Source organism: Hemitrygon akajei, chromosome 5, assembly GCF_048418815.1.
Source record: "Hemitrygon akajei chromosome 5, sHemAka1.3, whole genome shotgun sequence".
Lineage (NCBI taxonomy): Eukaryota > Metazoa > Chordata > Chondrichthyes > Myliobatiformes > Dasyatidae > Hemitrygon > Hemitrygon akajei.
Genome location: NC_133128.1, coordinates 82,923,921 through 82,944,553, shown reverse-complemented (window position 1 = coordinate 82,944,553; position 20,633 = coordinate 82,923,921). Strand labels below are relative to the sequence as shown.

General features: G+C 42.9%; 1 protein-coding gene across 2 annotated transcripts in view; it reads right to left on the bottom strand.

Annotated features, from left to right (window-relative positions):
• The window catches only part of LOC140727922 (integrator complex subunit 6-like), a 128,615-nt gene that overhangs the window by 35,559 nt on the left and 72,423 nt on the right, over positions 1–20,633 (bottom strand). Inside the window, exons 8-11 of one of the 2 annotated variants that reach the window (XR_012098966.1) lie at positions 19,578–19,730; positions 8,970–9,102; positions 6,908–7,032; positions 703–797 (exon numbers count right to left, since the gene is read on the bottom strand). Coding sequence is in view for 1 of the 2 variants with exons in the window: in XM_073045903.1 (XP_072902004.1) it covers positions 703–797; positions 8,970–9,102; positions 19,578–19,730 (381 nt within the window). In the remaining variant the exon portion in view is untranslated. The remainder of the gene's footprint in view (positions 1–702; positions 798–6,907; positions 7,033–8,969; positions 9,103–19,577; positions 19,731–20,633) is intronic. The other variant, XM_073045903.1, reaches the window with a different exon arrangement.

Here is a 20,633-nt window from a genome sequence, read left to right as displayed (position 1 = left end):
CCCTGGACAAATTTACATCAAAACCATAATCAAACAAATAATGCAGTAACATATGGATGCAACGATCTGGATTCTAAAGCAATGTATAATTCTACCTTTTACTGAATATTTGTAGATGTTTTCTTTGAAAGCTTTCAACAGCAATTTGCACAAGACAGCCTGATGGATACATTAACTGGAAAGGGCATAAGTATGCTTGCACCAACACCTCAAAAATTTTCAAATATATTTCTGAACAAACATCAGAAGTGGGTTAGAGATGAACTGCATAGTGTGGCTCTGCCTTCAGACACAGTGCTGACAACTCAATCATTTCTTTAATTATGATTATAATTGTGGAGTTGGTCAGGATTTGCAAATTAAAGTTTAACGCCATGACAAAGAGTTAGAATGAAAGTCAGCAACATCATACTAAATTTTCAAATGGCCATTCTATTCGCTACATATTCACACAACTACAATGCAAGATGGAGCTATTGCTCAGTGCACCAATATTCATTGACCTTGTCCAGTGTTATGTTTTTCCCTTTCCTAACCCTTCTTTTCACCACCACATAACATTTCTCAATTAACAAAATGTGTCTTTAAAACTTTGTCTTAACCATCAGCTATAGCTAAAACGCTATCCCGCCCACAATGAACCTACACATGTAATTGCAAATCAGATTTACAAATGAAGAAAAAAGATCAAATTAAACATACCCCAATATAATAAGGAGGCATTGTCTTCAAATAATTTTCAAATGCCTGTCGCCATTTCATAACTGGCTTCATTTTATGCACTTTAAACAAATCATCTGCAAAACAAAAATTAAATAACAATGAGTTATTATTTAAGTGCAAGGAGCAATTCTCTTTTGTACACCAGTTGACCTGGGTTTTCATGCAAAAATATATTTAATGTGTCATCTCTGTTGCAGTCGATGCATCCCATGTGGTTTTTCCCAGGCCATTTTATTTTAAATACACTGTAAATAACTGTGCCTTTGCCATTACAAAGCTGGCCCTCTTCAAGATCTTGGTTTATACTTGAAGTACAGCAAGAGGGAATAAAATTAAACCTGCATCAATTTATCTAACAACATTAAAAGTTTGAACTCTAGAGCAGCTTGCAGTCACAAGATGGGTTAAAGACTCAGTACAGTCGCTTGGGCCCACAAATCTGTACTGCCCTTTGAACCTACTCTGTAAATCAATCAAACCCTTCCCTCCTACATAGCCCTCCACTTTATATCATCCATGCTATGTAAAAAATTTCTTAAATGCCCCTAATGTATCTGCCAGTACCACCACCACTGGGAGGGCACTCCACACATTCTGCTTGTATATAAAAAAAACTTACCTCCGACATTTCCCCTATATATTCCTCCAATCACCTTAAAATAATGTCTCCTCATATTTATTAGCCACTTCTGCCCTGGTAAAATATATCTGGCTAACCACTCGACCAATGCCTCATATCATCTTGTACACCTCAATCAAGTCACCTTTCATCCTCTAATCCAAAGAGAAAAGCTCTAGCTCACTCAACCTGTCCTTGTGAGACATGCTCTCTAATCCAAACAGCATCCTGGTAAATCTCCTCTGCAGCCTTTCTAAACCTTCTATATCCTTCCTACAATGAGGTGAACAGAACTGAACAATATTCCAAGTGTGGTCTAACCAGGGTTTTACAGCGTTGCAACAATACTTCGTGGCTCTTGAACTCAACCCCCCGACTAATGTCAAACAACACACCATATGCGTTAACAATCCCTATCAACATGCATGGCAACTTTGAGGGAAATATGGACATAGACTCCAAGATCCTTCTGTTCCTCCACATTACTAAGAATTCTACCTTTAATCCTGTATTCTGCCTTCAAATTCAACTGTCCAAAGTGGATCACTTCAAACCTTTCTTGGTTGAACTCCATCTGCCACTGCTCAACCCAGCTCTGCATATTTATGACAATGGATCCCAAATACTTCATTCATTTAATTAAAATTTGAATACACACAAAACAAATCCACATTCCAATTAAAAAAACAATGTTTATAGATCAAGAACTATCCTGTAAATTCAGATTCAAATATAAAGCGAGTGTTGAATGAATGCTTTCTTTCCCTCATTGTGAAGGCTACCTACCAATCATGTTTGGGTGGTCTCTATCCAGTCCCCCAAAGCAACACATTCAACATTCCAACTCTATTCATTCACTTGTGCATTGCTGCTAATTTCAATCAGATTCCTGGCAACCTACATAATTGCTCATGTTCCATGTATATTGTACAGAATCCAGTTTTTCCTCACCATGGCAGCAGAACTTTTGACTCCTCAAAGTAAACCTAACTATGCATGAGAATAAAAGTAGGTTCGACGAAATGGCTGGCACCAGATGCATGGCCACTGTTCCAAAGTTATTGTAGCCATTTCATTATGCCAAAGCAGAAAGAAATTTATTTTGTACTTGGCCAAACTACAACTGATGTGGAAGAGTCCTGAAATGCTCAAGAACTCACATTATTCTGCTTCATGAACATCTCCCACAATGCACTAAAATGACCAAAAATGCAAGGTCAAAATATTAAAGTGAAATAGTTTTGTCTGTTAGAAAAATTTGGCAACACCATTGAGATCCCAAATTTATTTAAAAACTATTTTTAAGGCAGTAATAACATTCGGACTTCAGCTTGCAGTTCAGAACCTTCATCAAGTCATCAATTAGAGAAATAACATTTTCAGTCTCATATGGTACCATTAAAACTAAGATATCCAGCACTAAATATGGAATCTATACTTGAAGGCCATTAACAATAATAATGAAGTAACACTAAAATAAAACAAGTTGAAGCAACGTCCACATTTCTGGAATTTGGAATGAATTAGAATCAAAAAACATGTATAAAGATCACATGTATAAAGACCAGCATAATTAAGTCACTTCTATAAAACAGCATCAGATACACAAACACATTTATACTGCTCTCTGGTTCTGACTGTGCAGACAAAACCTGCCATTTGAGTCATCTGGCCTGCTTGTTTAATAACTTGCTGTATTAAACAGTCAAAGCTGCACATATCTTTTATTATTGCCAATCCAATTTGGCAAACCTCAGCAGCAGTAGCAATGTAAAAATTATGGGTTTATTTTATTCCAGCTAACAACTTACAAGTTCAATATACCCTATAAAGCACAAATCCTCAACATGCCCAACTTTCCCGCTCTACCTGCAATCTGACAAGGCCAAACACCTTACAGCAGGGGTTCGCAATTTTTTTTAATGTCTTTGAGCCTTACCATTAACTGAGGGGTTTGTGGACCCCAGGTTGGAAACCCTTGCCTTTAGGCATTTTTACCCTGAGTCTAGTCACTATCAAACAAGAAAAACATTAGAATCATTTTGTGTATAGTGAGAAGTGCCCTCATAAAGTAAAACTATTAAAAGATTTTTTTTAAAAACAAAGCCCCATATACAGGGAGACAGAAAACAGATCGCTTAGTACTTCAGATGTGTTCTCAGAATCAAGAACACAAACAGAGTCAACATTAGAAGGGGGCACAGCAGTACAAGAGAGAATGTGTTATCTCCAACACTGCTCCACTGGGAATCGGATGTGAAAATACCCTCCCAGTATGTCAGGAACAATGTACACCTCAACCCTCCCTGTTATTATGTACTACTCTGAATCCTTACTTTCCCCACAGATGTGTCAAATCTGGCATGAATCTCAGCTCTCTGCTGGCATTCCACAGCTGAGTACTAAGAAGCTGACTCAGAAGACTGCAGTTGGATAGGCCAGGTCAAGTGGTGAGGCTGCTCAGTACTGCACCCCAGCCACAATGGTGTGCACAAGCCATCGTTAGGGACTGACCGATTTTTCTCCACACGTGAGCAGATACCTAGATTCTGTAGTCTCTCTCATCACCACCTACTGAACATGATGGAGACTGCCCCCCTCACTTGTTTGGCTGTAGTTTCTTCCACCCCACAGATTTCACCATGGTAAAATTATCCATAGCAAGTGACCACTGTTTTATTTATTACCATACACCAGTCACTGGGGAGGGAGATCAGTGAAACCAAACAGAAGTGGGAGACAGCACCTTCCAGAAGATGAAAAAATTAGACTTACCTGTAGGATTCAAGGGGTGGCCAACACAAACAGCAGCTACTGCCAGACAACAGAAGGAGCCCACACTCACCATGCTGGCCAAGCACAGCCCTGAAACTACCATCTCAACTTTGAAAGGCCACACCATTCTACCTTGGCCTGTTCAACACTGGATCCTCACAGCTGGTCTCTGCACACTGAGCCATAGCTGCTGTCTGAGGCAGGGATCTATTTTGACCTTCAAGGTCAGTAACACATAGCTCAAATGAATACATTTTTCCCAATACCTAGGAATGTACCTCAGGGTTTGGACTGAGTACTGTATCAAATAAATGCTCTGCAGAGTGCCAGTGTATCAAATTTAAGCAAAATGACAATTCAGCTTACAACATCCGTAAAAATTTAATTCCATTAATCCTGAAAGCAATACAGGAGTTCATTATCTGTCAATTTATCCATTAAACCATGCTCTTTAGCCAGTAAAGAGAAAGGAAGTAGAGATGGAAAACTCTCTCAATTTATCTGTTTGAAGTCAAACCTCAAACTTTGGTCATTATGTAGAAAGCACGGCAGCATCTCAACTTCCTAAAAAGTTTGCGAAGATTCGGTAAGTCATAGATAGGCAATGGAGAGTATACTGATTGGTCACATTATGGCCTGGTATGGAAACACTGATGCCAGAAAAGCTAAGAAAAAGTAGTAGATAGAGCCCAATCCATCAAGGGTAAAACCCTGCCACCCACCATTAAGCTGATCTATACAGAGTGCTGTCGCAGGAAAGAGGTATCCACCCAGGAAACCCACCATCTAGGCCATGTTCTCTCCTTGCTACTACCATCACAAAGGTGGTACAGGGGCCTCAGGACCCACACTGCCAGGTTCAGGAACAGTTATTACCACTCAACCATCAAGCTCTTGAATAAGAGGGGATAACTTCACTCAACTTCATCACTGAACTGTTCCCACAACCTATGGATTCATCTACAAGGACTGTTCATCTCATGTTTTCAATATTTAATGCTTATTTATTATTATTACTACTTCCTTTTTCTGCACATTGGTTGTTGTTCATCCTGTTGGGTGTAGTCTTTCATTGATTCTATTTTGTTTCTTGTATCTACTGTGATTGCCCGCGAGAAAATGATTCTCAGGTGACACATGTACTTTGATAATAAATTTACTCTGAACATTGGATTTTGGTTAGTGAAGTGCTCAAGTCTGAGAAAATGCTCATGCATAACAAATGTAAAGTTCACAGCAAAGCTAGCTGACTTACTAAGGCAGGTTGCAGGGTATACAAACTGATTTGAAAAAAATTTCTGTTACTTGATGTTTCCAACAGGTTCATTCCAGTTTGTGTCAGTGACGAAAAACCCCAATAATCCAAAAGAAAATCAAGTAAACATTTTTAAATGACACTTTATAGTGGTCACAGATTACATGGTCTGCTCCAAAACAAGGTTAAGGACAGCACAACCTTCTATAACAAAACCAACACTTAATATACACAGTTAGAGCTAAAGTCAATTCAATATATATCTATAATATTTAATTAGAAAACCCAGCAAATTAAAATCCATGACTTCATTTGAGCTTAATGCTTTCTGATCTGTTGATGGTGGTTTTGTCCTATTTTGGAATTAGCAAGGAAGATGAAACAAGCAATAGGAAGGGAAGGACGTTGTACAATAAAGTTCCCACTTGATGTAGAATAGATGCAAGAATGATGAAAACATGGACCTGTACTTGTTGGCTAAGAATAGCTAATAGCCCAACAAGAGTTTCAGCTCAGATTTTTTACTTTCAATACATCCATAAGCTAGCTGCTCCCCATCTCTAATAATTCTAAGACTCAGCTCTCTGCACTACTCCAACAATGACGATTCATAAACTAACACTCTTACTGGTGGCTGCATGTTCAGCTACCAAGGTCACGTGGTCTAGAATTCCCTCCTTTAATGAGAGGTGTGGACCCCCTCGACTCTGGCCCATCTTTTTTGACCAAGCCTAAACATCTGTTTAGATACCTCTTACAACAGCATCAAATAAAGCTAATCTAACTAAAATTGTGATTAATATCTTTGGAGCAATTTGGATTATTTTGCCATGTTAAAAGGTATAATATTTATATACATTATTCCTCAGCTCAATCCAACAAGAATTTGGATTCACACAGCAACATTAATGTAACCCGTTCCAAGGCAAAAAGTGTCTTCAGACAAAAAGATGCTACCTTGAAATAGAAGGGGATGCTTAGTCAAAAGAGATGGATCATAAAGAGAAGGGCGAGCTACTAAAACAGAGGTAATTCCTGCTACCCAAAATGGATCTAAGTGCACAGAAACAGAATTGAAGAATGCAGAGTTCTCAAAGGGGAAGGGAAAGGCTATGAAACTATTTGAATTGACTGAGAATTCTTTTTTTAAAAACCAAAGCAATGCTGGACCAGGAGTCAATGTATGTTAACAAGCACAGTATTAATTATTAATTAACAACTTTCATTATTAATCCATCGAACGAATCATCAGTGAAGACTATTTTAAATGTCACCCTTGTTCTTCTAATTATTTTATATGCTTCTATTGATAATACTGCAAAAACCAACATGGACTAAGAAATCACAAATAATGTGCAGTCAATTTGTCAAGGTGGTATCTGATTAAAGTTTTAACAGAATGCTGAGTATTCATTATTGTCCAGTAACAATTCATACCAAATAAAATATAACCTCATGAAATCCAAATAAATTGGAAGGAAGCAATTGCATGAGAAAATGTCATATAATACCAGAGTTCAGCAAAAGTTACCTACCCATGAAACAATGCAACAGCAATGGCGGGCCTTGGTGTCGACCAATGAACCATGTTTTCTGACTGTCAGAGGAAGTCGAGAGAGAGGCTTATTGGTCAGGCCCAGTTGGTGCTGATTGCATTTCTCTGGACATGTAAAGACACACACATATATACCATCATTAGATTCATGAACAACAAATAAATGCAACATATAGCAATACTAAGGCCCAGAAGAAGAGATGCAAAAGCAGATCTTGTTTACATCTGTTCAAAAAAAAAAAGAACCCTGAAACACTACAGGGATTTTCGTAAACACACAGGTCAATGATCAATTTCGGTGTTAAACTCAGAGCTCATAAACTTAAAAAAACATTTTTATGAGCATTGTTTGCTTAATTCAAGCATCAATCTCTGGGACAACAATTACTACACAATGAAAATGGGTTATACTGCAACCTTGCCTTCCATTAATACAAAATGAGCCAGAGAAGCTTGGAGAACAAGACAATATTTAATCATAATCAGTTTATATATGGCTACAATTTCCATTCCACATCATCCACAATATTTCAGCAGGATGTTGCCTGCATTGGAAGGCTGGAGTTAAGTGATATAGGATAGGTTGGGTTTATTCTCACTGGAATGTAGGAAGACGAGAGGTGACTTCAGAGGTTCATAAATGAATTGCATGAATAGGATAGGTCAAAATCTTTTTTCCCCCGGGACAGAGGAGTTAAGAACTAGAGGACACAGCTTTAAGGTAAAGTGGAGAAATTTAAAGCAGATCAGGAGGATGAGTTATTCCCATACTGGTAGAGAATATGATGAACAAGCTACCAGATGGAATGGTAGAGCCAGATACCATAACGTTTAGAACATGTTTGGACAGAAACAACAAAAGGATGTGCCTAATGTAGACAAATAGGATTAGTGTAGATAAACTTCATGGTTGGCATGGACAAGATGGGCTTATAGATATAATTTCTTTATCAGCCTTTTCATCAAATACAAAAAATCATGACTCAATCCATTCTCTCCAGAAAAACCAAGACATCATTACTTGGCAATTTATTTGTTTGTCACAAATCTTATAACTGGCCTTCAAACTTTTTGGTGGGTAGCAATTACATATGAGCAGAACACAGCTGTTGTCGAGTCAGCATTTCTAACCTCCTTTAATGAGGTGAGATCCTGCCGGTACCACCCATGGCTTCTCTCAATGATGTCTATTACTCTACTACTTAAAGTAACCAATAAAACAGCACTGACAGGGCATTTTAAATGCACAACAGCTGCATTTTACTTATATTCTTACTTAATATTTATTATATTTTCTTAATTCAAGATTTTTTTTCACTTATTATTTTATCTCAATTAAATTTAACTTCTAAGACCATGTCTATGAATAGCACATGAACCATCCAGTGATTGGAATGGTGTAACATATTACTGTGTCGCAAATATATATATTTATATATTATATATATATTTTACTTCGGGCAATGGAAAGAAGCTGGAAATTATATTTAATACCAAGCCGTAAAACTAAAATGTGCAATTCCTCTCCTACAGGCCAATTGCAAAGTGTTGCATATATTCAGAGAAATACTGATTGATTCTCCACAATATGCTTAGAAGATGCACAATTTTGACTCCAAACAAGTTAACCTGTCTGCATGAAAATACTTCCCAGCCAAGAATTGGTGAACAACGCAAATTGCCCAAAATGTCTCATTTTTTGTCTTAAGCATCACAATCAACACTCGCTATGAGCTGGCATTTTTTCACAGCTCAATTGATACTCAAGTGTTTCTATGCAGGATTTCAATCTGCAATCGGTAAATTAAGTGACTTCCAGTAGAAGCAATCAATTGATTCTAATTTAAACAATATAACTCATGATATTTCAATTTAATGACTTCTTAGCAACCCATCTGCATTTGCATCCCATAGTATATATAGACAATGACCACAGTCAATGTAAATTAACAAGAATGAAAAAGAAATCAGGTTGCATGAGCACTATAGTTCACTTCAAAACTTGGTCCTCCATTAGAATGCTTTCAAAACAATATACTTACCCAAAAGTGGAAGCAGTACAGGATAGTTGTAAGGCATCACAAAGAGATTAACACAATTCAAAGCTGTACTAGCTTTCAGATAACCAAAAGGATGACCCAGGTCACTATACTTTCCACTGTTGTTCACATACACCTGGAATGACAATTTAATGGGTTAGAATGTTAAGATGGAAGTGTGAAATCAGATCTGATTTCTACATGCCTACAAATGGTGTATTTTGTCCACCATTTTGTCCAATAGTAAACTGCATGGCTTAGATCAAGTTTGATGAACACAAAATCTAAGCACGCGAAAAAGTTTTTTTGTAGAATTATTTCATATATTCAATTATGTTTTAACTCACTGGCTCCATTATTTTATAATGAAGTTCATGTAAATATTCCATCCTGGTTTCCAAGTGCTAAAATCAAAATATAAAGCTTGAAAGAAACTACCTGATCATCCAACCAAAACATTGTGAAAAAACTGATCACTGAAAGGAATGGTCATTCTAGCACTCGGCACATTCCTTATTCAACTAGGCAAAAGCTGATATTTAACAACTCAATATGCCCAATGTTGTTTTATATTCTTGAAGATCTTCTGCTACTGTAATAACCTTATCTAGTAATCAGAATCCTGAAGTTGTCAGTTACAACTGCAGATCACCAGCAACATCCAAAAGGTTTATGGAAGAGTTTCACAGACAGACTTCTTCAACCACCTCTATCACTCCATTATGTTAGTTGATTCCTTGCTGTTAGTTTGCTCAATTCCAGTATTGATTAGCCAAGCAATATGGCATTCTGCATCAGGGTGAATGAAATTCAGCTAAGAACAGACCATGAATGCAAATCTACTTGGTGGGCACAAAACAGTACAATCTGTGCCATTGCTTTAACCCTGAATTTCCTTTGACTTTTTTAAAAATATCATCATAATTTGAGATTAACAAATGGAATCCATTTGATTCATGCTCTGTTATCCAGTTTTACCAGTATTGTATTAGATTTTTTCATTCTCAATGAATACAATATGATAAACAGGTGGCTAGATAGGACACCAACTTTCCAATTTTCTGCATCATACAGGTGAAGCTACTGTAGCAACTTCATTCAGCCCATGCTGCATTCATAGCTTTTCCCCTGTACTTCTTTTCAGAGGAGTGAGAATTGAAAATAGTTTTAATTGTATATGCTAAAAATCTAAAATAAAAATTGCCATAAATGCTCAGTAGATCAAGTAGCAACTGTGGAGAGAGAAACAACTCGTGTAAAAACAGAAGTAACAAGCCTGGGTAATATCCTTGATTGAGGTTCGAATTTTAAGAAAGTAACCAGAGCAGCATTTCCCTACTCAAGAAATATTGCAAAGATATGTTTGCTTCTTTCACATAATGATGTTGAAAAACTAATTCATGCCTTTCTATCGAATAGACTAGATTACCGCAATGCACTTTTTACTGGCCTTCTAAAGTGATCTATTGACAAATTTCAACTCCTTCAGAACGCCACTGCCAGATTCTTAACTAAAACCAGGAAGAGTGAGCATATTACTCCCATCCTAGCTACTACTTATTTGCTTCCTGATCTTTTAGAATTGATTTTAAAGCTCTCTCATTTGTCTTTAAAGCTCTCAAAGGTCTGCACCAGAGTACATCACATAATTGCTTTCTTTTTATAATTCTGCTCAAGCTCTCACATCTTCAGCTGATCTCTTAAATTTAAACAATCTCCCTCAAAAGATAATTGGCAGGTCAGCTTTTTCAAACTACACTCCTAAACTATGGAACCCAATAAGGGATGCACACTCAGCTGACATTTTTAAATGCCAGTTCAAAACCAAGTTATTTATCTTTGCTTCTAAACTAATATTTTTGTCTTTTATTTTCATACTTGCACTTCATCCCATTATAACCACTTTAAACTACATTGTATGAAAAATGCTCTATGTTACTAATTATTGATATTTCAGGTCAAAACTTCATCAGATCAGATATCTGATGAAGGCATTCAACTTGAAGCACTAATTCTGTTCCTCTCTCCATAGTTGCTTCCTGACCTGCCGGAAGTTTCCAACATTCTCTGTCTCCAAAGCAAACACCATTTTGAAATTTGAAATTAATTGCTGACAAGAAAGCAAACCAAGGGCATTTAGTTGTGGAATACAAATGTTGGGATACAAGAAAAAAGGCAAATTCTTTGGACAAGTAATAGAACATAACTTGACATTAATATAAAAACATTAAGTTATGTTAGCACTGTATAAAAGGATTGTGAAACAGCATCATGAAGATCAAACAACATTTTAATATTAACTAAAATATTTATCAATTTTGGTTATGTACTTTATCTAACAAGAGGTTGCTGTTGCAATAATGGAAGGAACTTTACATATAAGAATAGAAAATAACACACACACACACACACACACACACACAAGACAATAGCACTGAACAACAGAATATCCCAAATGATAAATTATCAAGATTACATTGACCAGGTACAAAAATAATTGACTCTTAAAATGATGCTTGATATATTCAATGCACAAGTTCCCTGAACGTGCATACAGCTCCTATGCTCAAAGCATATTATGCACAAAGAACAAAAAAGTCATACTGTGCAGTAGTTTTACGTCCAACAGTTTTATAAGTCTTCCCTACAAAATGGATAGTTTAGTGAAGTGCAACATTGAGCAAAGAGGTAAAAATAAAATCAAAATGGCCAACTAGACAACTCACAAATGATTTAAAACAAGGTGTCGTTACACCAGTTAAGAGTTATATTAGCATCTGGGAGACTGGGCAAGCTAGTAATAAATGGAAGTGTATACAAATGCAGAGTAACAGATCCAGAAGGAAGCTGGGTAGGTGAAACAGGCATGTGGATTACTTGTATTCTATTCCTCAAGTAGAAAGGCAAGAGTACAACGTCAAACGCGAGTTAGATGACAGCTTGAACAGTGAATTGCTTTGGTCACAATACAAGGAGGATGGGACAGCACAAGACCAGATACAGATGAGATATAGAAGACAAGTAGGTTGAATGTTATAGGTATGAGTAGAGTGTGATTGGGCTAGAGTTGTTTTGAGTGGATGTATCCAGAGATACCGGCCACGTGACAGATGCACTGCCACCTGGCTGGTCGGAGGACACACCACATGCCAATCAACATTTGGTCCCTCCCAACTAATCAATGCACACCTAAATTATTTATCACCTTAATTGGATAAACTCACCCAGCCCCATGCTTTAAAAGGTGAGACTTGCCCTTGGGCTAGCCCTCTCTTACAGACCACCACATTGGAGGTAAGTGCATTGATTTATGCTTGGGAAGGTCTACTGTTTGTCCTGGTAAGGGAGCCGCAGCTATCCAAGGTCAAGGGGGATAGCTGTTGTAGTGCTTTTCCCTTGTTCTTTGTTTGTGTAACCGTACCCTGTCCCCACACCGCTTCCTGTGTATTGTAGTTGCTTGTGTTGACCCGACTTCCCCTTGTAAATAAATTCCTTATTATTAAAACTGTGTGTGTCTAGGCCTCTACTGTTGAGACTCAAAGAACCAGTTATTTTCCATCACAACATTTGGCGCTGCGAGCAGGGTCTCATTGGTTTTGGCTGGACACAAGCACAGGGGATAATGTTCTGGAATAAGGGGAAGAAAGCCAGTGCAGGCACCCAGGATAAGATCCCCGGGTGGGCTGATGAAAGGGAGGGATTTGAGAGTCTGGCCAGCATGCTGGCAGACCACGGAAAACCAGTGGACTGGTCTGAGCAGTTAGAGCCCCGTGGAGAGAAGTTGGGCCATCATGTGGTCTCCCTCCTGAAGGAATCAGGGTTCCCCAAAGCCAAGGGGAGTCAAAGGGGTGCCTTCTGGTTGTTTGCGTCCCTGCTGAGACGCCAGGTTAGAATTACTGATCACCTGCAGCACTTGTGTGGTCAGAAGGACAGGGAAATTGAAGACCTCAGTCAGCGTTGCTGCACGCTGAAGGAAGCAGCACAGGCTGCCCAGGCCCGAGCCAATGACCTTGAAGTTAGGGGAACTGAACTTGCCTGTCGCCTCATAAAACTTCAGCAGGCCAGGGCAGCCCGTCGGTCTGGCTGGCAGCCGGACCCATTAAAGATTCGAGCCTTAGTCCAGTGTGGCGACAAGCTGGACATATGGCTGGGGGATGGGGACATCTGGCTGGATAGTGACGACGAGGGGCTGCCCGAGGAACCAAGGTCCCACAACCACCCTTCCCCCTTCTCACCCGAGCTCCAACATGCCCGACCCGTCACCACGCGGTCCCAGGTTCACCGCAGGGAGGAAGGGAACGAGGGGGAGATGGTCGGACCTTCCCCTAGTCACTCCGAGACCACGGAGACCCGGGACTTCTCCCCCAAGGAGCTGACCCAGTTGGCGGATCGCTACCGCCAACGACCAGGCGAGCACCTCGCGGCCTGGCTGCTCCGGCTGTGGGACGAAGGGGGGCCCAACCTCAGCCTCTCCCATCAGGAGGCAAGTGCCCTGGAAAGCCTCTCTGACCAGCAGAGCATAAACAATGCACTGCGGGCGCCACAAGCAGAAATCTGCGACGGCACAACCCTGTGGGATCGGGTAGTGACCGCGGTACAAGCTCGCTATCCCACACTTCTGGAGTGGGATCTACACGGGCGCCCGCAATGGGGTACGGTCAGTGAGGGCACCCGGGTTATCAGGGAATGGGCACTGGTCAATGGCATCTATCGAGGTGCCTGCGACTGTAACTTCCTTGAAAACACACGCGTGACCGGTGCCCTAGCGGGATAATTGGTCACTACCGCACGCCCCGATCTGAAGTCGGTAATCCTGCCCCTCATGGCACCAGCCAACGGTAGGACCGTACGGGATGCCATCACCCTCCTAGAGGGATTAGAATATATGCAGAGGGGGGCACCTACGCAGGTCCGCAAGACCGAGACAAGGGCCCTAGACACTATCCCTCTCAGATATACACGCAGGCAGCTGTACACGGACCTGCTGCGTGCAGGGGTGGATCGTAACCAGATAGATGGCATCCCCACCCCCAAACTATATGCCCTGTGGAAGGAGCATTGCAGGGGGAAGACTACTTACAAAAAGACCCACACCGAGCCACCCTCCGCACCTTCCCTGCCCGAAACTGTCTCGGAGGCCCTCGAAGCAGAACTCAGGCAGCTCGTCAGGCAGGAAATGTCCCACCTCCACCAGCAAAGTGCCTCACCCCCGGCATGGCAGCCCTCTTCCCCCCTCCCATAGGATGAAGGCCAGGGCCCCCGGTGCATTTGCTCTCTCGCCCTTTCCCGCCTGGGGGACCTGAGGCCACATATACCCATCACAGTACATTGGGGAAAGGGAAACACACAGAGGTGGATGGCGCTTGTCGACACAGGCACCCAGCACACGATTATCCCAGGCAATCCTGCCTTGTGGAGGGGTACGGACATGCAGATAGAGGGATTGGGGGGCTCCCTGTTACCAGCTAGGGAAGTCACCCTTCGCCTAGCCATAGGCAACCATTCCCCCAGACGTGTACAAGTCCTTATTGCCTCCTCCCCGGAATGTATCCTCGGGATCAATGTTTTAAAGGGACAATCACTTGAAACAAACAGGGGCAAATTCACCTTCGGCATCGCGCAAGCCACTATTGTCGTCGGGGCAGCTAAGTGGGAGCCAATTGTTATTCCCCCTCCCTCCAAGATCATCTGTAACAGTCAGTACAGATTGCCGGGGGGGGGGGGGGGGGCCAAGAAATCGCAGACTCCATTCAAGCCCTGTTACGGGAGGGAATTATTAGAACTGCTGCCTCGCCTTTCAATAGCCCCATTTGGCCCGTCCATAAGAGGAACGGCTCCTGGCGGATGACCGTTGATTATAGGCAACTGAACAAGGCTGCACCCCCCCTCGCCACCGCTGTACCTGACATTGTCACCCTTATTGAAGACATCGCAGGCCGTCCCCATAAACCCTGGTATGCTGTTGTCGATTTAGCGAATGCATTTTTGTCGATTCCCCTGCACTCAGATAGCCAAGACCAGTTTGCCTTTACTTCATAGCAGACAATACACATTTAATCGCCTGCCCCAAGGCTATATTCATAGCCCCACAATCTGCCATGGCCTTGTCTCCCACGATTTACACAACATCCAATTCCCACCGGAGATTTCGATTGCCCATTATATAGACGATATCCTTCTCCAAGGCCCTTCTGAGACCATTGTGTCAAAGGCCCTTCACATGCTAATCGAATCCATCAGGGGACGGGGCTGGGCCATTAACATGGAAAAAATAGAGGGCCCCAGCCAGGGTGTCATTTTCCTTGGAGTACAATGGAACTCCGGGCACAGAAGCATGCCCGATGCCGCCAAAAATTTTAAATTTTGCCGTCCCCTCGAATAAAACTGACACACAGAGATTCGTGGGGCTCCTGGGCTATTGGCGGCAGCATATACCCCACTTGACCATGCTTCTCTGGCCGCTCTATAGGATCTCCAGGAAAAAATCCACATTTCTCTGGGGGCCAGCGGAACAGGCTGCCTTTGATACGGCGAAACTAGCGGTGGAACAAGCCATGCCACTTTCTTCCCACCAGGCGGGTCTGCCTTTTGAGTTACAGGTCTCAGCGAGCGAGACGGTCGCCGAGTGGAGCCTCTGGCAGAAGACCCACGGGCGCAGAGTCCCCCTCGGTTTCTGGACTAAGTCCCTACCTGAAGCGGCAGTGTGCTACAGCCCCTTCGAGCGCCAGCTGCTAGCCTGCTACCTGGCGCTCCTCGCCACAGAACACCAAACCGGCACCAACCCTGTCGTCCTTCGCCCCCATCTCCCCATAATGCGATGGGTCAAGTCCCCCGATTCTACCACAAGGAGGGCCGTGGTCCTCCATTGTCAAGTGGAAGTGGTACATTGCAGACCAGGCTGAGCCCGGTCCTGAAGGGGTCAGCCGCCTCCATGAACAAGTCATGGCTTTCCCCCAGTCCCAGGACCCTGCCCCGGACATCCCCGAGGTACAACCCTCCCCAGTATGTTGGGGTCAACCCTTCGCTTCCCTCGACCCCAGCAGCAAACTGCGTGCCTGGTTCACAGACGGCTCCAGCCGCTGGAAAGGGGGTAAACAATTTTGGAAAGCGGCAGCACTTTATCCCACCACGGGTAGAATTTTAACCACCGAGGGAGAGAGGGGTTCCAGTCAACTTGCCGAGCTGGCAGCAGTAGCCCTCACCCTCCAAAACACTACCGGACCAGTCCACACCTATACTGACTCCTGGGCAGTAGCTAAGGGCATTGCAGTGTGGATGGCCCGGTGGCAAGACATGGGGTGGGAAATACACGGACGTCCCCTCTGGGGACAGCACCACTGGCATTTCATTTGGGACCAGGCTACCCACAGAAAAAATTTCTATCCACCATGTAGATACCCATACCCGGAAAGATAATGAAGAGGCAACGTTTAACGCTGCTGTGGACCAGGCTGCCCAAATATCATCTGCCACCACTTCCACCCCTGACACAGACCCCAGTGCACTAGCTGCGTGGGCACACCGCAAAAGTGGCCACTTAGGGGCCGATGGCACGCGGCGCTGGGCTGAACAATTCGGTGTTGACTTGACACTCGATCAATGTAAAACATCTGTAGATAACTGCCCCATCTGCCAGCAAGTCAAGCCACAGGACTGGCCGATAGGGCCGCCGGGCCACATTCGTCGCGGCACGGGAGCGGGTCAGGTATGGCAAATTGACTATATTGGACCGCTCCTGCGACAGAATAAGAAGCAGTATGTCCTCACGATGGTGGACACATACTCAGGTGTCCTGGTGGCGGTGCCCTGTGAGAGGGCCGACCAGAACGGCACCATCAGAGGATTACAGCACCTCTCCTCTCTCTATGGGGTCCCATGGGAGGTACAATCCGATCAGGGCTCACACTTTGCTGGGAATCCACCGAACCCCCCGAGGCCGAGGACTCGGGCAGAGTATGGATCCGACAGCCGCAGAGCCTCCCCAGAAAGGGAGAAATTGTCGCGCGCGGTCCAGGGGACATCCGCTGGGTTGCCATTCCAGGCAAATCTGATTTGTCCTGTATACATACCCGGCATTTAACCAGACGGGAATGAGTTTCCTCCTACACCTACCCCCACCCCCGTCTCCCTCTACAGGACAATGGTGCGACTCCAGTCATCCCTCCTGGTCGTTGCGATGCTCGGCTCCGTGACAGCTGCCAACACCTTCCTCAGGGTCGCTTATGAGTTTGCCAGCAACACCAACAGATCGGACTGCTGGATCTGCTTGCGGGCCCCAGCACACGCTGATGATGCGCTGCCACTCACGCCAATCCCGCTGGATGACATTGAGATGAACTGTTTACACAGACTGTTTGCTCCTGCTGGTTTTGGTAGATCTGTTTGGGGGGGGGGGGGCCTGCTGGCAGTCCCCCACCACTCTCCTCCCCACTACACAACATCTCTTCCCTTGACCCCCAATGGGGTTGGTGCTTCAGGAACTGGCATTTCCCTCCCTACAATTTGACCTCCACCCGAGTCCCCACCCTCAGAGTTATTCCACAGCCACTGAGTATACCTAACAAATGCTGGTGCAGACTCCGCAATACGCACACTTCTAACTTTTCCGTTGGTCACAGCAACCGTGAGCAAAACTGGTACCCAGGTGCCCCAGTGACCACTGCCGACGATGCCGCTAAGCTGGGAGCTCCCTGGACTCTAAACGGGACCCACTGGATCTGCGGCCACCGCGCCTACCTGTGGCTCCCCACAAGCTGGTACGGCTGCTGCTTTCCAGCATATGTGGTGCCCCTTCATCCACCCCCTGAATGACCTTGGGAAACATCCGGTGTACAGCGGCCACCGGGACAAGAGGGCCATTACAGAAGCAGAGAGGTTCTGGATGATAGCCTTTCCCAGTTATGGTACGGCCTGGCTGTCCCAGGAGGTGATCCAGATGGCCAGTGTGCTCGAGACTCTGGCCAACGAGACGGCAGTGGCACTGCAACACACGGAGGATGCCCTCACCCGAACGGCGGCAGAAATGACAGCTGTCAGGATGGTCGCCCTGCAGAACCGAATGGCACTGGACTACCTACTCGCTGCTGATGGTGGAATGTGTGCAGTGGTTGGTAAGGAATGCTGTACCTTTATCCCTGATGAGTCCAGCAACATCACTCACTTGGCCGCTCACATTCGGGACTCGGTGGCTAAAATTCAAAAATCAAGGGACCAGCTCCTCCAGCACAACACCTCATGGGACAATTGGTGGCCGTTTGGGTCCCTAGAGAGGTGGTGGGCAACTGTCATTCACTGGTCCATCGCACTCATAGCCATTTCTATACTATGTTGCGCATGCCAGCTGATTAAGAGTGTCTCTGCATTAACTTAGCTGCTCAAAATTGGTTATTTTTGGTATACACGATTTTGTTCCACCCTCTTATGTGTGTTGGCTATGTGGTGCGTCTTCCGAGGGGTGGAGTGTATCCAGAGATACCGGCCACATGACAGATGCACTGCCACCTGGCTGGTCGGAGGACACACCACATGCCAATCAACATTTGGTCCCTCCCAACTAATCAATTTGTCACCTTAATTGGATTATCTCGCCCAGCCCCATGCTTTAAGAGGTGAGACTTACCCTTGGCTAGCCCTCTCTTACAGACCACCACATTGGAGGTAAGTGCATTGATTTATGCTTGGGAAGGTCTATCGTTTGTCCTGGTAAGGGAGCAGCAGCTATCCAAGGTCAAGGGGGATAGCTGTTGTAGTGCTTTTCCCTTGTTCTTTGTTTGTGTAACCGTACCCTGACCCCACACCGCTTCCTGTGTATTGTAGTTGCTTGTGTTGACCCTACTTCCCCTTGTAAATAAATTCCTTATTATTAAAACTGTGTGTGTCCAGGCCTCTACTGTTGAGACTCAAAGAATCAGTTATTTTCCATCACAACAGTGGAATAAAGGATAATGAGGGGAAAATTGAAGTGTACAAAACCATGAGAAGCCTAAATCAGGGAAACTAAAGATTTAAATAAATAGATGAAATTAGCCAAAATCTTTTATTTTACACCCAAAAGTCACTCAGGGCCCACGTTTGCTATATAAAAGTGATTAAAAAAACAGATGAAAACGTAAGAGAACTTGATTATACCTTGCAGATTCCACTATTTAGTTATATCTGGTCTACTAAAATAGGCACCTAGTTTATGTGCAAGTCAGAAATCAAGAAACTGGTCTCACTGCAGGTTAGTGAAGTCAACATGTACACTTGCACAACATTGAATTAAACACAAGAAGGGTTAAATATTACTTTGCCATTTCCTTACATTGAAAGGTCACTATTCACATTTATTTCGCTTTTTGTTTGAGCCATTCTATATTCTTCTAACTCTGATATACCAAATGTACTTGCTAACTAAATCCATAAATCATTATACTTCATCTCAATACCCGCAGAACTATGCAAATGCTTTAGTTTTATTTTCTTAGTTGCAAGTTTCTGGGTGAAAATCACAGCAAGTAGTTTGAATAATCATTAACAATAATTAAGAATGTTAATCTAAGACATTAATGACTCTGAAGACTAATTTCAAGATAGATATATTGAAGGACAGAACCATACCAGGTATCTTACCTGCCAGCAGATGTGAGGGGATTTGCGTTCCAGAATATACTGAGTTAAAGGTGAAGGTTCCAGTTCATATTTATCAAAAGGCAGTTTATCAATAACCATTGGGTCACAATCAACACAAGAAAACTTCACCACTGGATGGGCACTACGAGGTGGCTGGATTAAATGATAAAACATCAAGAATGAATTATGAGTAACCAGTAATGAATATTTTTACTTATCTCTCCTTTGTTCTCACAAGTTGTAATCACCAGCCAGCCAAGAGTATGGGTGTAAACAGTATGCCTTTTAAGTAATAAGTGGCAGAGTGAAGAGAAACTAACTCAAATTTATATTAACATATAAAACTTCACAATTTTAGGAGTTCCTTACTTGAACAACCAAAACTGAAAGTAATCAAGCATTAAGAAAATGTTGTGCTAAAGTACTGGAGCAGTATGACAGTTTCTTCTGTAATTCCCAATTTTGTTAGCAATCCACACTTTCACCACCCTCTGCCAGAAGAAATTCCTCCTCATCTCTGTTCCAAAGGGATGGTCTTCTTTTCTGATGTTGTGTCACACACTCTTGGATGATCCTCGCCACGTCCACTTTCAATATTCAGTAGCTTTCAGAAATTCTCTCCAAAACCACCCTCCCAACATTCTTCAAACTCCAACAAATACATGTCCAGAGCAATCAAACACTCCTTGTACGCTAACACTTCTATTCCTCGGATCATTCTTATGAACCTCCTCTGCAATGCCAGCATATCCTTTCTTAGATAAGAGGCCCAAAACTGCTCACAATACTCCAAGCATGGTCTGACCAACACCTTATAAAGCCTCAGCATTACATCCTTGCTCTTATATTTTAGTCCCCTTGAAATGACCACTAGAAATATATTTGGCATCCATACTACTGACTCATTCTGCAGGTTAACTTTAGGGAATCCTGCATGAGGACTCCCAAGTCCATTTGCACCTCATTTCTGAATTTGCTCCTCATTTAGAAAATAGTTTTTATTCCTTCTACTAAAGTATCTGGCCATTCATTTTCCTACATTGCATTCCAATTGCC